The 18315-nt window shown below is 27.4% G+C and overlaps 1 protein-coding gene across 8 annotated transcripts in view; it reads right to left on the bottom strand.

The window, feature by feature from the left end:
- LOC129975101 (alpha-tocopherol transfer protein-like) overlaps positions 1–18088 on the bottom strand; it is a 38645-nt gene extending 20557 nt beyond the window's left edge. For 3 of the 8 annotated variants that reach the window (XM_056088026.1, XM_056088025.1, XM_056088024.1), the window contains exons 1-2: positions 12095–12269; positions 8959–9002 (exon numbers count right to left, since the gene is read on the bottom strand). In XM_056088026.1, the coding sequence (XP_055944001.1) occupies positions 8959–9002; positions 12095–12205 (155 nt within the window). In that variant the 5' untranslated portion in view covers positions 12206–12269. The other 5 variants (XR_008785018.1, XM_056088027.1, XM_056088030.1 and 2 more) reach the window with 5 other exon arrangements.
- Between the last annotated feature and the right edge of the window lie 227 nt (positions 18089–18315).

Here is an 18315-nt window from a genome sequence, read left to right as displayed (position 1 = left end):
GCAGCTCAATAAAGGCAAAGTGATATTTGTATGCGAGTAAAAAACAAATTTAAAGCAGTACTAATGCTTATAAGCTGGCACACACGTACTATGTATGGCGATATGCATGATAATAAAATCGTTCAAAATGCTCTAAAAGACAGAAAGAGCATTAGTGCTACCAAATTAAATAGGCAGCTTTTAGATTTATTGATATTGTCTCCAATTCTGAGTCACAGACTTCAATATGATTGATCCACTGGTCAATCAAATACAAACCTGCGATTTGGATTGATCCACTCACTCAAAACCGACACTTCACGTATGGAAATTATCTGTTGGAATGTCGACTGCAAACTTTAATCAACAGTTTTCATCGTCGCCAAACCAAGAAATGCTGCAAATAGACAAGCCTTGAATTAATTGAATTAAGATCAACAAAATGAATAATGATGAGTAAAGTTATGAGTAGTTTAAATCTATCTCCGGCGAAACAGAGCAATAAAGCTAGAATACTTCATTTGCAATTCAACTCTGTACAGCCAAATTTATTTAAGGGTTCGTGCTCTGGTTTCGAAATATAAACGGTTCAGATATTGTATATAATGTATGACTATATCTGTGAGCGGAGATATTCTGTTTTTTTAGCCCATGTGCATGTGAAAGTCATATGATGCAAAATCGCAATGAGCAGAATGTATATTATATATATATATATACAGAGTGTTACCGAATTCGATCGACAAATTCAGAGGGGCGATATTAGACATCAAGAGGATAAAGAATCACCATACAGCATAGGGTCCCAAACGACGTTTAGTAGGTGAAAATCGCAAAAACATAAAAAGTCCGAGAACTGTTGAAAACGTAAAAAATTGATAAAAAAATAACAGATGATGTTTTAAGTATGAACTTTTTAAGTGAAAGCACATTTTGAAAGGATTTTTTTTTCATGTATGTAGCATGCGGTTTTGATTATCTAGGGGGTCGCAAATGATTGAAAACGAAAAAATAGTTTAGAACCCTTATCTGCGAAAATATTACAACTTGAAGAAAAATAAAGGCATGAAAATTTAAGGAATCGCATGCTCTTTAATTTGACATAAGCATGTAGTGTGAAAACTGAGGAGTTTTTAAGATATTCAAGAAAAACTAAAACGGACACCAAAAAACCTCGCTGCAACATCAGAATCTATGTTCGCAGAGAGCGTTGTAAATTCGAAAGATAAATTCAGAACAAGGATTATAAGCTTTAAGTAGATGAAAAATTACCAAAAAAACATAAGGTCGCAGGTAACATTTTTCAGTGAAAATCGCAAATCGGGTGGAGTTTGCACGCTGGATGATTGATGCCACACAGGAAGATGCACACCTGCTAGAGTTTTATTCTCTGATGAAACCTGTTTTACGAGAGAGTGTGTCTTCAATACGCACAATGCGAACATTTGGTCATTCGAAAATCCCCACATCACTATCTCATCGAATGTACAACACAAGTTTGATATTAACATCTGGGCAGGGTCATCTGTTGGGACTGTAACTTTTGCCCCAGCGGCAAAAAGTACCTTGTTTTCCTTCAGCACGTTCCTCCACATTTAATGCAGGGAACACCGACAATTATACGCAAGAATGTTTGGTTGATGCATAATGGAGCACCAGCACATTTTAATCGCATTCGTAAAATCTGACTTGTAGTTTGTGAATTGTGGAAACTTAACGACCATCAATTTGCAATCCTCATTAATGAATACTTGCTCGCTATTTTCAGTTTTCTCGAACGCATGAAAAATTTACATACGAGAAGGCTTCTTTACGATTACCTTATTTCTAATCCCCGCATTCATAGGATCATTCTCTTCGCCAGGCTCATTGCCATTTCGACGTCTGTTTCTGCGATTTTCACTGAATAAACATTACTTGCGACCCTATGTTTTATGGTAATTTTTCATCTACTTAATGCCTATTATCCTTGCTTTGAATTTATCTTTCGAATTTGATAACGCTCTCTGCGAACATTGGTACTGATGTTGCAGCGATTTTTTTTATATCTGCAGCGATGTTTATATATCTTTAAAACTCCTCAATTCTTTTATTTTTCTTCAAGTTGTAATATTTTTGCAAATAAAAGTTCTAAGCTACTTTTTCGTTTTTAGTCATTTACGACCCTCTAGATCATCAAATCCAATACTACCAATATGGGAAAAAAAAAAAAAAAAAAAAAAAAAAAAAAAAAAAAAACTTTTAAGAATGTGCTTTCACTTAAAAAGTTCATAGTTGAAACATCATTTGTTATTTTTTTTAATTAATTTTTTACAATTTCCAACAGTTCTCGTACTCCCTATATTTTTGCGATTTTCATTTACTACACTTCGTTTGGGATTCTTTATCCTCTTGATACCTACTATAGCTCATATATATATATATATATATATATATAAAATTTTCTATGAAAAATTTAATTCTTTTTTTTATATAAAGAAAATGTCTCGCTATTCAGTTGAAATATCTGGAATTTAAAATTATACTTAAGTTCTATTAAACTGTGTTTACGTCAATTAATTTTTTTAATTGAACATCACGATCAACATTCAAAATTTTTCCATTCGAGGGAAATTATAGAAAACTCAATTTATCAATACATATTTCACTTTGCAGTAGACATATTAGAATTCGAAATAGCTTTTCGTAAAAACTGGCTTGCTATTTAAAATCTGTCGTAATTTGAGCGATTTTTGTTTGAAAAAGGAACAGTAATATTTTCGCATTCCAAACAATATCTCTGATAAAATAAATAATCAATGGCTGAACAATAAAACACATAAATGAAAACAAAAATAAGGAATTTAGGCGATTTTGATCTTGCACTATATTTTATTTACATAGTTGTGCTTGCCAGTGACTATGAACATGTTCCTAAAAATCAAAAGTTAATAAAATAGTGAGTGAAAATATATTCCTGCGGTTTTTTTTTTAAATCATATAAAAATCAATCAAATATATGAATCTGAAACAAGAGCAAATAAAAAAAAATATTCACCCTGATAATAAATCTATAAATTTATTCAGTTCCACTTCATTTGTTTTTGACTCTTGTTGAGTTTTCCAAAACTTTTCGATAAAATCTTTATGGAAGATGGCCCATATGTAATGGACAGCGTTTCTTATTATTAATTTCTTTACCCTTAATATCTTGGTAAAACACGCACTTTCGCACCTGCTTTTACCTCTCTTTCTCTTTTAAGAGGAAGGTTAACTTTTGTTAAATCGAACATTTGAATTTTAAAATATCATTTAAAAGTTCAAATATTTGAATAGATAAATCCATTTTAAAATGATAAATGAATAAACAAATAGTGTACTATTTTTAAATATGTGATCTGAAAATAATAGATAAAACTTTTCGAACTTTGTTCCAAGTTTATGTTTTTCATATTTTGTTTCCACTGACTGCGAAACTAATTGTTTGACAGTTAAGCTATGAATCATATCGTTTCGCATATTTCATTCATTTGCAAATTTTTATACACATTATAATTTATTAGTTGTCTTCTTTATATTTATGAATAGAATGTAAAATACATGTTTGGCTATAGGAAATGGATGTTATTTCATTACATTTTTAATTTTTATTTAAAAATTTACAAGGAAAAATATACTGAAAGAGTAAAGATAATTAAATAAAAAGACGCTCGATCAAGAAATTTCATGAGTCGTTATGTTTTATCCTTATGTGAGAAACTTATTATTTTTCATATCAGTTTTTGAATATCAGTTTTTGAATATCAGTTTGATAACGTAAAGTCATAGTAAGCTAAATAAATGAAATTTCAGCATGTAATTTTTATGAAATTTATTGATTATTGACAAATATCTGTCGAAATCAATGGAAAAATCTATTTGTCTGTGAATGCGATAATTAAAAATTTCAAAGATCTTGTATAAAATATGACTATATGTGGAATGAAATAAAATATTATTACTTGTAGCTCTAAGTGAAATTTTGTATTCAGTTTGCTAATGTTTGTCTTAGCAAATTGAATTTATTTGTCGGTCCAAAGAGGGTTAAACATGTTTTCCGCATCTCCTTTATAAAATTGTAATTGGTTGTTTTTAAATTGTTATCAAAATAACAATTGCTTTGTACATATTGATCTGTTTGCGGGAAGTAGGAAATTTTTTAACGAGAAGTATCATCTGACGTGCTTGATTATCTCCCTTTGAAAAGCATATTCTTTTCCTGTCACGTTGTTGTGACTTATGACACTTACAAGCCCGCTGACAGTTATCTGTCAGAGATTTAAACCGAATGAGCATCTCTTGTTTTTTCAGTAGCGCCAACTTGGGCGGAGAGTACGACTTAGTTACTCACACGGCACAACCCTTTTTACGAGGCGGAATCATTCATGCATTTCATTCATTCATCCACAGATCGTAATTTAGACCTGAATCAGAGAATGATCACCTCTGAACCAGTACCCCCAGTGATATTACTCTCAACATGGAGGACTTTGTGACCAAGACAGATTTATAAGTGCGCCAGCCACCACAAACACGGAGAGTCTTTGGCCGGCGGCGTTCGAACTCGCAACCCAAGGGATCCGAATCCAACGCCCTACCAGCCAGGCTATCCCAACCCTTTTCCTGCCATTGAAACCATTTATATAAATCTGAAGAGATGATTTCGACGACTCGGTTTAAATTTACACTTAGTATACATTTTTAATTAATCTATTCTTTTAATTTCTGGTTTCCATTTTCCCCCCCGAAGTTAACATAATGAGCTTTAAAAATGTTCCTTTCAATGTGCATAAAGAATCTTTTGAATAAAGATACAAAACTGATTAATTTTTAGTAAAATTTTACTGCAAATAAAATGAAATAAAATTTTTGATTACTTTTTAAAAAGGGGGAAAAAAGGCATGGTATTTAAACTGAATTATCCAGAATTTTTAAAGAGCACACATAATTGCCTTTAATTACATCTTAACTCTTTTTTTTAATTCAACATCATTAAAAAAAGATTAAGATATTTCCTTTTGATTAACGTTACAGAAAATTCAAAGTATTAATACAGATTTTATTTGATACATTAAAATATGTAAAAGATTTCTATAAATACTAATTTGTTATATTAAAATTTGAAGTTTTTACAAATTTTTGCTTTAAAATATTACAACACAATTCCATATCAAAACGACAATTTAATAAATAACCGGAATATTAAACAAAAATAGGGGATTTATGCAAATTTGACTTTAAAATATATTGTATTTTCATTGTTCTTTTTCATATCTGAAAATATTAAAATTTAATTTGTACGTTTTGATAATTATGCAAAATAGTGTATGATATTATGACACAAAAAAATTAGAGTGAATAGTTAACATTTCATTTTAATACTTTTGTTTCAGAATGAAATCATAACCATAAATAATCAAAACATATAATTATTTTTTTTTTCTGTTTTCTTTTTTATCCCTATTTTCCAGGATGTGATCTCATCCTCCGGATGTGCATATAACATTATTTCATAGAATAAAATTCAGATGGTAGATAACGAAAGTTCTATTTAAATGAGTATGGAATTATTTTTTTTTTCTTCATTTTGGTAAATGTTGGAAAAATATTAATAAATTTTATTTTTCCAATTGGATGACATTCACGAGAATAGGTAATGCAGAATAGTTCAGCAATTGCTCTTTGCCACCAGAGTATTGAGGATTGCGGCTTACAGATATCCCATCCACATTTAAACGTCAAAATGGTAGAACTTCTATTTATCAAAAAAAAAAAAATCATCAAAAAAAAAAGAAAGAAAAGAAGAAGATTATTCCAAAAATCCGGAAAGAAGGGTAAAAGAAAACAAAGATTTTAAGATTTTTCCAGATCTGACCAGCTGAATCCAAAGAAAACAGCCTACGTCTCAAACCTTACTTAGTAAACGCTCAGTTGGCGAATTCGTCAATAGTCCGAAAACAGTTTTTATGTCCAGATAATTTTTTATCATGTGATCTAATTTTTTAATTTGGATTTTCAAAATTCAAAGTATTTTGATTTCTTGGCGATAGATTAGCCTTATATTTTGCGACACAACGTCGTCAATTATATTCTCACACCTGTTGTAAGAATTGACGATCTGTTGTTGAGAATACGATTTATTGGAAACATCTCGTTCCAAAAGTTTTACTCTTCTGTGGGAAAACTCGGGTCAATGCATAAAAAAAAAGTGAAAATTCTCGGAGTATAAAAAAAAAACTGCAAACGTTCCAGAAAAGTTGATGTCTTTAAAAATGATTTACATACGAAAGATTAGTATCCCTAAATGCACTCGAAGAATAAACACTTCAAACTGCGAAGGATGATCAATATGTAGATTCACCCTCCCTTACTTTTCTAATCTTCTTTAGAAATATAATATTTGCATGTTATTCATCCTTGTATGTGATATGATAAGAAATACACATACGAAGATGATTAACATGCAATACTGAATTTGAAATAATAATAATAATAATGACGAGTAGTACAGGATTCGGGTCCTCAACCAAAATTTGCACTTTTCGGACATTTCCTGTGCACAAAATATTGGCTGCCAAGTTGCCAACTTCTGCGTAACTTTTTTTTTTTTGCAGATTTTTTATATATATATATATATATCTTCTATACAAATCACGCTAACGTCTATATGCATTTATCTACAAATTAAATATCTGTAGATTAAAACGACGAAATAAAAAAACTTTTCAAAAAACAATTTAAAATGACAACCAGTGAATGGGAAGAATATTGTTATGAAAGTCATTTAGAAGCGGATAGAGAAAGAATGTTCAGCAATGTTAACGAACTTGAAAATATTCTGAACAGGAATGAGTGTCTCTGCGCATGCTCAGATTTAACTGGAGAAAATGAGTAATATTCACTATGTTGCTAAGTGTGGACTAGAGAAATAAGAATGCAGATTCTAGTCAGGACTATCATTTCTCCTATCAGCTACTACAATCCTTCTCTCGCTATCCGCTTCTAAGTTATTTCACTTCAGTTGAGTTATGATGCATTTCACTTCCTTTCATTCCGCAACAATGGCAGATTTCTAACTGTCTGGTATATATGACTTTTATTTCATAATGGTTCAGGTTGGCACACTAAAAGTATATTGCTTTATCTGACAAACAGCATAATGGCAAAAAAGTTTTTTTTAAAAATTCATTATCATTTATAAAAAAACATTCTGACTACCAAATTTTATTCCTCTCTATTTCGTAGATAGTAGATGCTAACTAAGAAAAAAAAAATTAGCAAATTCTACATTTTGAATGATTTTTATTTAAAAGACGCTGAACTTTTTAGTATTTTCCTTAACTTGCTATGATATTTATTACAGCTGAAAAACTTCTTTTGCACTAACTCTAAATCATTCAAAAGAAAGTGCGCGTGCTATAAGCAGATTCTTTTCGAGAGCAACCATATGACCAACGAGGTGCTAAATAACTAAATCGAGTTTTGTGTCCCACCATTCATTGGTCTAAAGGAAATGATTCAGAAGTAATGTGATCGACCCTCACTATACATGCTTGCCTTAGAGTTTTGAGATTTTAAGTAATTATCACTGAAAGAAATTATTTCTTTTACTTTAATAAAGAATATTATGTTTTTTCTCTTGACAGTCGTTCGTTATCTCTTACCTATTATATAGGATTACCATAGACAAAAACAATAGATTCTGTCACAATTTGGAATCTCGTTTTGGTGGAATTATAACTGTGAACGCAGACAATATGGTTAATCCTTCGAAAGCTGTTTAGTCGTATAAGGAAACGACACGATGGAATTTTTTACACACCCTACCCCTCCCGGATGCAGAACTAGCAATTTACAGAGCTTGTGAGGAAAGTAAAAGGGATGAGGCTGAAATAAGCGATGACAGGCATCTGAACCATACCACTAATTTTGCTATTCTACGAAAGAGAGTATAAATTTAGAGGGATAAAAAGAGATGAATGAATTATTGGGTGTATGGACATATCATAATAAATGTTAATAAACATATTCCTTTCTAGCACATCTCTAATAAATGAATAAATCTAATATCAGAAAATCCCAGTGAAAGTCGACAATTTAATGCAAATGTAGAAAGCGCCACCTATAAAATGCAGTACATTCATGAATTTCTCATCAGAGCACGCACAGTCATCGAAAATACATTTACGTTGCAGTTTTACGTATCGGTAATCAAGATCAAAGTGAAAACATTGATATTAAGCACTGTTTCATACAAAATATTATATTTCATTCTAACGCTTTCAACGATCGCAGCGCCATGCTTCTTTAACATAGGGAAGCTTCAAAACATTAAAACTCCACCCTCTGAAAAACTGGAAATAACTGTCGTTATAAGCATCGAATATTCTTCTCGAGGATATGCATTCTTGGATTCTTCTAAGATTACCTAATTACAATAGTTGTCATGACACGAAACGAGATAATTTTTGTAGATCGTCACCGATCCTAGGCCCTAAAACCGAAAAAAAAAAAAAAAAAACCTTAAATGCAAAAGTTTTTTTGTTTTTGTTTTTTGGTATGTAAAACTTTCCCATGTTATCTTCTGAACAAGATAACTAGAATAATTTTGTTTGGATTTTAACAGGCTCAGAATATGTTGCAAAAAATTGTAAAAGCCTCGGATGAGTTCATAAGTAGCACATCTAACTCAAAGGGGCTGGAAATGGTGGGAATATGAAATTTCCATTACTCTATAACTTCCTTAATATTGAAGATAGAAAAATAAATTGAGTAAGTCAAATTAGCTTCTCTTTAAGACGAACAACTTTTGTACAACAGCTATAAAATTTCTTAAATACTTTCAGTATAATTTTCAGTTAAACAATAGCAAATTTTGTGGATATCCATTATTTTGTAAGCGATAAATGAATTTGCTTGGGACAGATTTACAGGATTGATTTTTGCTCTATAAAAACTTACCTGTATGATCTGTTTCCATTGCTACCTCTAATCATTCTTTTTTTCTGAAACAAATGAATAAGTTCTTTGAATTAAATATCATGTAAGCATCATAGTGCATTTCATTGATTAGTAATTTTTAAAAATTATATAGGTCATATTACGGAAAACCAATTTCTGTATCAGTTTTATTATGTCTTTTTCATTTCCAGTTCTTATAAAATTGAGGGATTTTTTATTTTTTTTTTATTTTCAACTTTTGCGCTACATGGATATTTTTACCAAAGCTTTTTTCTGGGATGTATTACTTATATACTGTATCATCAGATATTAAATACATTGTATTCATTGTGCTCTTTTTTGTGGGAATTAGATTTTTTAATTGTTGCTTCAGAGGAAAAAAATATACTTATTATTTATATTTATAAAAATTTGAATATGCAAAAGAAAAGGAAAAAGTCTGACGACTGATAAAGCAGCTATCCTCGAATACAGATCACATAATTAAAAGCTTCTACAGTGAGATGATGGGTCTAATTGAAAGAAAGAGAATTTACATTTAATGAACCAAAAAGATAAAAATACAACTAAAAAAATGTACAATCATTTACAATTGAAGAAGATAGCACAGAAAAAGTTAATTCCTGTAAGTTATAGCACAGAAAAAGTTAATCTGAAATTCAAACTCTTTACCGTTTTTTGTAAAATGTGAATTTCATTCAGATTAATGTTTAAACCATAACCTAAGAACCCCAAAAGAATTATAAGCAACTCTTTAATTTTAGCTTTCATTCTCAGCTCTTTTATTAACCAAAATCAACATTTCCTTTTTTTTTTAAATTTAGTTAAAATGATTCATTTCTTTACAAATCAAATTTCTTTACAACATCATTATCCATTTAATCTGTGTAAGTGAAAAGGATTAGCAAATTAAATTAAATTTTTAATTTACAAAAATTAAATTAAATTTTGTATGAAACATATATAATTGCATTAATTTTTTTCAGGTTAATTTTGTCAAAAATTTCATAAAATTCAAACTGTATAGCTACTTATTTTTTCTTATCTCATTTTTATGCTCAATGTATATAAGAATATCATATTACACACCAATGCAGGCATTTTATATAATAAATTGAAAAAAAAAACTCAATATAAATATACTTTTAACTTAATATATATATATAATTCAATAAACTCAAAGTAAATAATCTCAACTTACAAATAAATATCCAAGTGTTTTACTACGGTTTTTAAAACATTACTTTATTTTCAATCTCAGCAGCGCATATTGATATTTTAAACACTTCGTTACCAATGTTGCATTGTTATTATATGTGAACCATTCACAAAATATTTTGATATGTATTAGGGTAGGAAAAATTTAGTAAAAATTAAATTGAATGTGATAATTTTGTTAATATGCTTAATTGTAAATTTTTTAATCAACATCACTTGTAAATTTATTTTTAATAAGGCTGAATTACAAACATATTTGTATTTCGATTTTAAAAAATTCAGATAGAAAGAGTGCTCATATAATCTAAGTATTCATAGCTATGGTATGGAATCAGGCCATGATCATTTGTTGTCTCTCAGAACATAATAATTAGGATAAGAATTTCATTTATAATTTTAAGTGTACAAAGTTATGTTTCAAAGTTTCAAAAAATATAAAAAGATAGTTTATTATTATGAAATTTTAATATATATATATATATATTATTGAATATTACTTTTTTTAAAAGGAATCAATAAATTTCCATAGAGTTAGGTTACAAAATACAAATACATGAGCAAAAGTTTTCAACAACAGAAAAAACACCCTATAATATTAATTGACAGTAATTTAAATTACCAAGCAGAAAATAAATATTTCAAACACATTTATGAAGTAACAAGATTTGAAATATATTTGTTTTACTTGTGCAAAGTCAGGTGAAATAAAATGTCTTCATATAAAAGAAATAAATGAAAACGATATTAAAACAATGACAAGTGAAACAATTTTGAGATAGTTTTCATCAAAACAATTTACCGTCATAAAAGTTAGTTTAATTTACAAACAAGACTTCTTTTCCTCTAATATTTTAAATACAGATTCCTAATGCATTGTTAAGTGTATAACTAAACAATGCACAACGAGACTTATAAACTAAAATATTTTCTAAATATTCTAAGAATTTGTTGGTAAAAGTAATAGAATCTGTTTACTTAATAGATGGAAGTTGTAAAATTTATTACAAATTCATGAAAAACATAGATCTTAAGAATGAACAAATATGGAACATCATTGTTTTGATAATACTATGAAACAGAAAATTTCAATGTTAATATATATATATATATATATATATATAATTAGTAAGTTATTTTGCATTCAAATACTAAAGATTGAATAAAGAAATTTATTTTCTTGATAATTATAGAAATGTTTTAAGCAATCACAATATATCTCATTTTTTTGTTTAATTTTAAGTATCATAATTCATTGCTTATTTATAATGTGGGATTTTTTATTCCATTCAATCAAAAACAACAAATAATTTCAACAGAGAATCAAGTAAAAAATAGGTCTTATATAGAAATTTTATATTGGTATTAAGAAATTTAAGTTTTATGAAGTAAAAATGAATCTTGATTTTTTTTTTTTAAATACTCTTTATACAGCATTTTCATAAAGATCTTATTCTTTACTATTCATGAATCCTGCATATACTTGATATAAAGATATCGACCCTAAAATAACCATAATATTACTTACTTATATAAGTTTACTTACTCAATAAATAAGTTTACTTACTAAAATTTCAAAAGCTTTAGATATGAGATACTAATAAGCTCTCTTTTGCTCAATAAAATTCAGCAATATTGTAATATTATTTAAATTAAAATATAATTATTTGCTTTGTTTAAATGGATATTGGTTTTCATAAAAATTCTCCCATTTTCATATAAAGTTTTGATAGATTTTAAATTATACTTTTTAGTTGCAACTTCTTATTTGGATATTCTCATAAACAAAGGGCATAAATTACCTTAAATTAATGAAATACATTTTTTGCAGAAATTAAATACTCAGATACAAATTTAATTTCACAAGGAAACTATTGATATTAATGTAAAAAACAAAATGCTGCGAAAATTCACAGCCTACCTGCTTAATAAATCCAGTCAGAGAAACAATCCCAAAAAAGCTGTGTTGATATGAAACAAGCATTTCCATCGGATTGTCACTGGACATTAGTTCAATTAATTCATTGTACATGAAAAATTGATTTTTTGTAAATAGTATTGATGAACGATAAATAAATAGCAAACATATAATAACATTTTAAGGCGCCAACCTTCAGATGATAATCATATGACATGTTTGGACCAATGAAGATCCACTATCAGGATGAAACCGCAGGAAAAGCTGGCTACATCAGCGCCACCTGCTGGCTTGATGCTTGATCGTAAAACTAACTTTTATCTGTTGTCCATTTAAATATTTAAATTATAGATATTAACTGGGGTGAAAGGAAATTTATTATCAATTAATAAATATATATTCTTCGGCACTTGCCTGTTAATTGCATGCCATTGGCAAGCTTTACGACCGTCATCAATTATATTTATAAGAAATAAAATTTCCATTTACAGTGAGTTAATTGCATTAATGTTTGATGAATATCCCATAGAAACGCTTGTATGATATTAACTAGGCATTTTTTGGGATTGTTTTCCTGATTTGATTTATTAAGCAGGTAGGCTGTAAATTCTTGCAGCATTTTGTTTTAATATCAATAGTTTTCAAATGAAATTAAATTTTTATCTATTTAATTTCTGTATTAATGAAATGGGTATTAATGTATAATTAATTAATATATTAATGTATAACATTAATTTAAAGTAATTTATGCCCTTTGTTTATCAGAACATACAAATAAGAAGTTCCAAATGTTAAAATTGTAATTAAAAATTATTTAAACAAAGTTAATTTATTCTATTTATATAAAGCTAATAATTATATATGTGATTTTAAATAATATTAAAATATTGCTGAATTTTACTGTGTAAAAGAAGAGAGTTTATTAGTATCTCATACCTAAAACTTTTTAAATTGATTTGAATGAGTAAGCAGTTGTTAATTTTAAAATATATAATTCTGATAAATTTGAATAAGAGTGATATTAATTGTGGTTGTTTTAGAGTTGATATCTTTATATCTAATAAATTTATGATTCATGAATATTAAACATCCAGATCTTTATGAAAATGCTGTACAAAGAATACTAAAATAAATCAATATTCATTTTTATTTCAAAACTTAATTATCCTAATAAAATTTTCTATATAAGGCTTATTTTTTATTTGACTACCTGTTGAAGGAATTTATTGTTTTGGATTGAATAAAATAAAAATGTACTTCATTATAAATAAGCAATGACATGTAATAATTAAAACCAAACAGAAAATTAAATGTTATGATTGTTTGAATCATTTCTATTATTATCAAGAAAGTAAAATTTTTTTGTTTAATCTTTAGTATTTGAATTCTAAAAAGCACACTTTATATATATATATATATATATATATATATATATATATATATATATATATATATATATATATATATATATATATATATATATATATATATATATATATATATATATATATATATATATGTTAACAATAAAACCTTTTGTTTCATAGCATTATCAAAACTATATTGTTTCATATTTGTTCATTCTCAAAGTCTTCTATGTTTTTATTATAATTTATTCTCTTGGTTTTTACCAACAAATTCTTGGAACATTTAGGAAATATTTTAGATAAAAAATTTTTGTGCATTTTACAATGCATTAGAAACGTCCCTTTAAAATATTGGAGGAAAACAAATCTTGTTTGTAAATTAAACCAACTTTTATAATAGTAAATTTGTTTGACCAAAACTATCTCAAACTTTTTTTTCCTGTCAATTTTCTAATATCATTTTCATTTATTTCTTTCAAATCAAGAATTTTTATTTCATATGACTTTGTACAAATAAAACAATTATATTTCAAATCCTCTTACTTAATGAATGTGTTTGTGAAATGTTTATTTTTGTATTTTTAATTTCATTTACTTTTAATTAATACTAGCCGCCTTTGGCGACCAGCCGGTTCGCCAATCTTAATGTTAGTTAAAATTTTAATAATTAAATATTTTATGCAATTCCAACTTTAATAGATTCTTCAGCAAAATATTTTAAAACTTAAAATTTTGATAGTCATATAATTCATTCATAATATTATAAAGGCCTTCAGCCATAACGTGATATGTATCTCTCTCATTTTCTGTTACCCCTCGTAGAATTTATGCTTTAAATTAAAGTGTAAAGGATTAATCTGCGATTAATATAATAATATTTTTTACTGAAACAAAGCATTTTTTTAATAATATGATTACTGATAATAGAGTCACTGAGCGTTTAAACTTTATGGTCACTAAAGAATATCTTTCTTAATTTATGTAATCTCTCAAGAATTTGTCAACAAAATTTTCTCAGATTCATCATGAACAGATCGATTCATTAACAATGTTTAATTTTAAATGCATCAAACTTTAAGAAAATAAAAGGAATCGTTTAAAATAATCGGTCGGAAACAGGTTTAAAAAACTACTTTAAAAGCGATGTACTTAAAACTATAAGCATATACAAAAAAATATATAACTAACATAAATACAATTTAATTACAAAAGCATGCAACTAACCTAAAAATAATTTAAATAATTGAAAACAGGCTAAAAAAATCTACTTAAAAAACGAAGTACTTAAAACTATAAGCATATACAAAAAATATATAACTAACATAAATACAATTTACTTACAAAAGCATGCAACTAACCTAAAAATAATTTAAATCATCCGTTGATAACGGTTGTCATGGCAACAATCAGAATGCGCATGCTTGAATTTTCTTCGCCAGCTCCGGTAACGCAAATGCGTGAATTTTTCTACGCCAGTTGGGGTAACGCTATGCAGATTATACATTTTTAATTTCCTTTATTCTGTGTTATTTTAATTCAAAAGTACTTCAGAATGAATCTGAAACATGGATTAATTAACAATGTTTAATTTTAAATGCATAAAACATTAAGAAAATAAACAGAATCGTTTGAAATAATCCGCCGAAAAATGTTTACCCTAGCCTCATTTCTGTTGGGAGAAAAAAAAATTGAAGTCTTACTCATTTGGCGGTGGGGAAAATGGAAGATTTTTTGGCGGAAAAGTTGGCGGTGGGGAAAATGGAAGATTTTTTTGGCGGGAAAGTTAGTTTTTAATTAATAATTAAAATTCTAATTAAAATTTCAAAAAAAAAAGGGACCCCAGGTGCACATTCCCGACCTCTAAGGTTTACATGTACCAAATGTGATAGCTGTATGTCAAATGACCTGGCCTGTAGAGCGCCAACACACACACACACACATTGAGCTTTATTATAAGTATAGATATAGATTATAGAGAACTTTTTCTGTTGTTGAAAGTTTTTGATCATGCATTTGCATTGTTTTAACTAAACTCTACGGAAATTTATTACTTCTTTTTTAAAAAGTAATATGCAATTAGAAATGTATATAAAACATGTATTTGTTAAGTTTCATAATGATAAAATATCTTTTGATATTTTTTGAATAACTTTGAAACATATCTTTACACACTTAAAATTATGAATCAAATTCTAATCCCAATTATTATGTCCGAGAAACATCATGATTTTCGGACATAATAATTTCATTCCATAGAATAGCTATGAAAATTTAGATTATATGAGTACCATTTCTATCTGAACTTTTTAAATCCAAATATAAATATGTCTATAATTTAGCTTTATTAAAAATAAATTTGCCAGAGCATACTGATTTAAAAATTTACAATTAAGAATATTAATAAAATTATCACATAAAATTTAATTTGCTAAATTTTTCCTACTTTAATACATATCAAAATATTTTGTTCACATATAATAATAATGCAACATGGGTAAATGAAGAATTTTAAATATCAATATAAGCTGCTTAATTGAAAATAAAAGTACTGTAAGAAATAATTGTTTTAAAAACAATAATAAATAGTGATATAAGTAACAATAGTAATAGTGATACACTTGGATATTTATTTGTAATAAGTTTTATTTTTCAATTTATTATATAAAATGCCTGCATTGGTGAGTAATATAATATTCTTATATACATTGAACATAAAAATGAGATAAGAAAAAAATTAGCAGCTATACAGTTTTAATTTTATAAAAAATTTTACAAAATTAATGTGAAAAATAAATGCAAATATGTATTTTTCATACAAAATTTACTTTAAATATTAATCCTTTTAGTTTACAAAGATTAAATGAATAATAATGTATTTGTTGATTTTGTAAAAAATAAATCATTTTAATTAAATTTAAAAAAGGAAATATTGAGTTTGGCTTTAAAATAATAAAGAGCTGATAATGAAAATTCTTAGAAAAAAGTTAGAAAGTTTGAGATTTGGAATTGCTCATAATTCTTTTGGGGTTCTTAAGTTATAGTATAAGCATCAGTCTAAATGAAATTCAAATTTTACAATCACTGGTAAAGAGTTTGAATTTCAGATGACTTACATGAATTAACTTTTCCTACACTATCTTCTTCACTTGTAAATGATTGTACATTTTCTTATATTTTTGGTTGATTAAATTTAAAATTTGTTTTCTCATCCCACTGTAGAAGCTTTTAATAATGTGATCTGTATTCGAGGATAGCTGCTTTATCATATGTCAGACTTTTTCCTTTTCTTTTGCATTGTTTTCACATATTCAAATTTTTATAAATATAAATAATAAACATGTTTTTTTCCTCTGAAGTAAGAATTAAAAAGTCCAATTAATTCAAACAGTAAAGAGCATAATAAATACATTTAATATATGATACAGTAAATAAACTTAGTAATGTATAACAGAAAACAGCTTTGCAAAAATATCCATGTAGCACCAAAGTTGAAAATTAAAAATCTGTGCAATTTCATAAGAAATGAGAATGAAAAATACATAATAAAGCTGGTTTTCCATAAAATGACCTATAAATTTTTTAAAAACACTAATCAATAAAATGCACTATGATGCAACATAATATTTAATTCAAAGAACTAATTTATTAATTACAGAAAAAGAATAATTAGAGGTAGCCATGGAAACAGAGCATTCAAGAAAGTTTTTATAGTGCAAAAATCGATCCTGTAAATCCATCACCAGACAATTCATTTATTGTCTAAAAAGAAAATGGAAATCCATAAAATTTGCTATTAATAAACTAAAAGTTAACTAAATATCTAATAAATTTTAAATTTTGAATTATATAGTACTACAAGATATTTTTAAAAGTTTTGAAAAAATAAATACGACTTCATGTTATGTTTATAAATAGCAATTGATTACTTGTTTTTATATAACAGCTTTATAACACAAGCATTCCATGTATATCAATTTTTAATGATGATATATAGCTCTGAAATTTGACTAATTACCTATATAATTGAAATATATCAAATTCTACATTTGTGATATATAATTAAATTAATTTTAAATAAACCTAACAGCAAAATTTTGTAGAATTGAAGAAACTTTTCAAACATTTTTAAGCATCAATATTACTCTTTAAAAAATCATACTATAATTGATAACGTACTGATAGTAAAATTCTAGATTTCTTTTCGAAAACAAGAATGTTTAATAGATTACCTTAGATAAAATCGGAATATTTCAAACATATTTATTTTCTTTAGAATACTATTTTAAGTCTTTTCTTGTAATGAACAAAAACGATCAGGGGATACTTACGAAGTTCTGGATGGTCGCCAAGGGTTATCGCCAAGTAGTAAACAAAGCGAGCGATAGCTCACCGATGTCGGCAACTACGTCCGAAAAACAGTTGATAAACATTGATCATCCGTTGTCGCATGATCAAAAAATGGGACAAAACAGGGGAAACTTCACGACCGGTTTTGACTGTCGCGACTGCGTTCGAGCTGTCCCGCTATATCTGATTCAAAGTAAGAAATACACGAGAGATGCGCCGACGGCTGACATAATCTCGCCTCATTTTAATAAAAATAAACGACTTTCCACTTCACCTCTAACACAATACTGCACCTTGCACGAAGTCTCGAAAGAATATCCACGCTGATCTCTTGAGGTGACCCTATCTTGCTCTATATATTACTATTTTAATTCCTTAACCGGTTTGCCCGTACGTCATGCGTGCATCGATTTATCTTATTTTTCTCTTTTAAGCAACAATTAAGCTGTTCATAATTGTTATAATGCTATACAAAATTACATAGAATAAATAATATCTAAAGGATTCTAT

This window comes from Argiope bruennichi, chromosome 7 (genome assembly GCF_947563725.1).
Source record: "Argiope bruennichi chromosome 7, qqArgBrue1.1, whole genome shotgun sequence".
NCBI lineage: Eukaryota > Metazoa > Arthropoda > Arachnida > Araneae > Araneidae > Argiope > Argiope bruennichi.
This window is presented reverse-complemented; position numbering and strand designations above follow the sequence as displayed.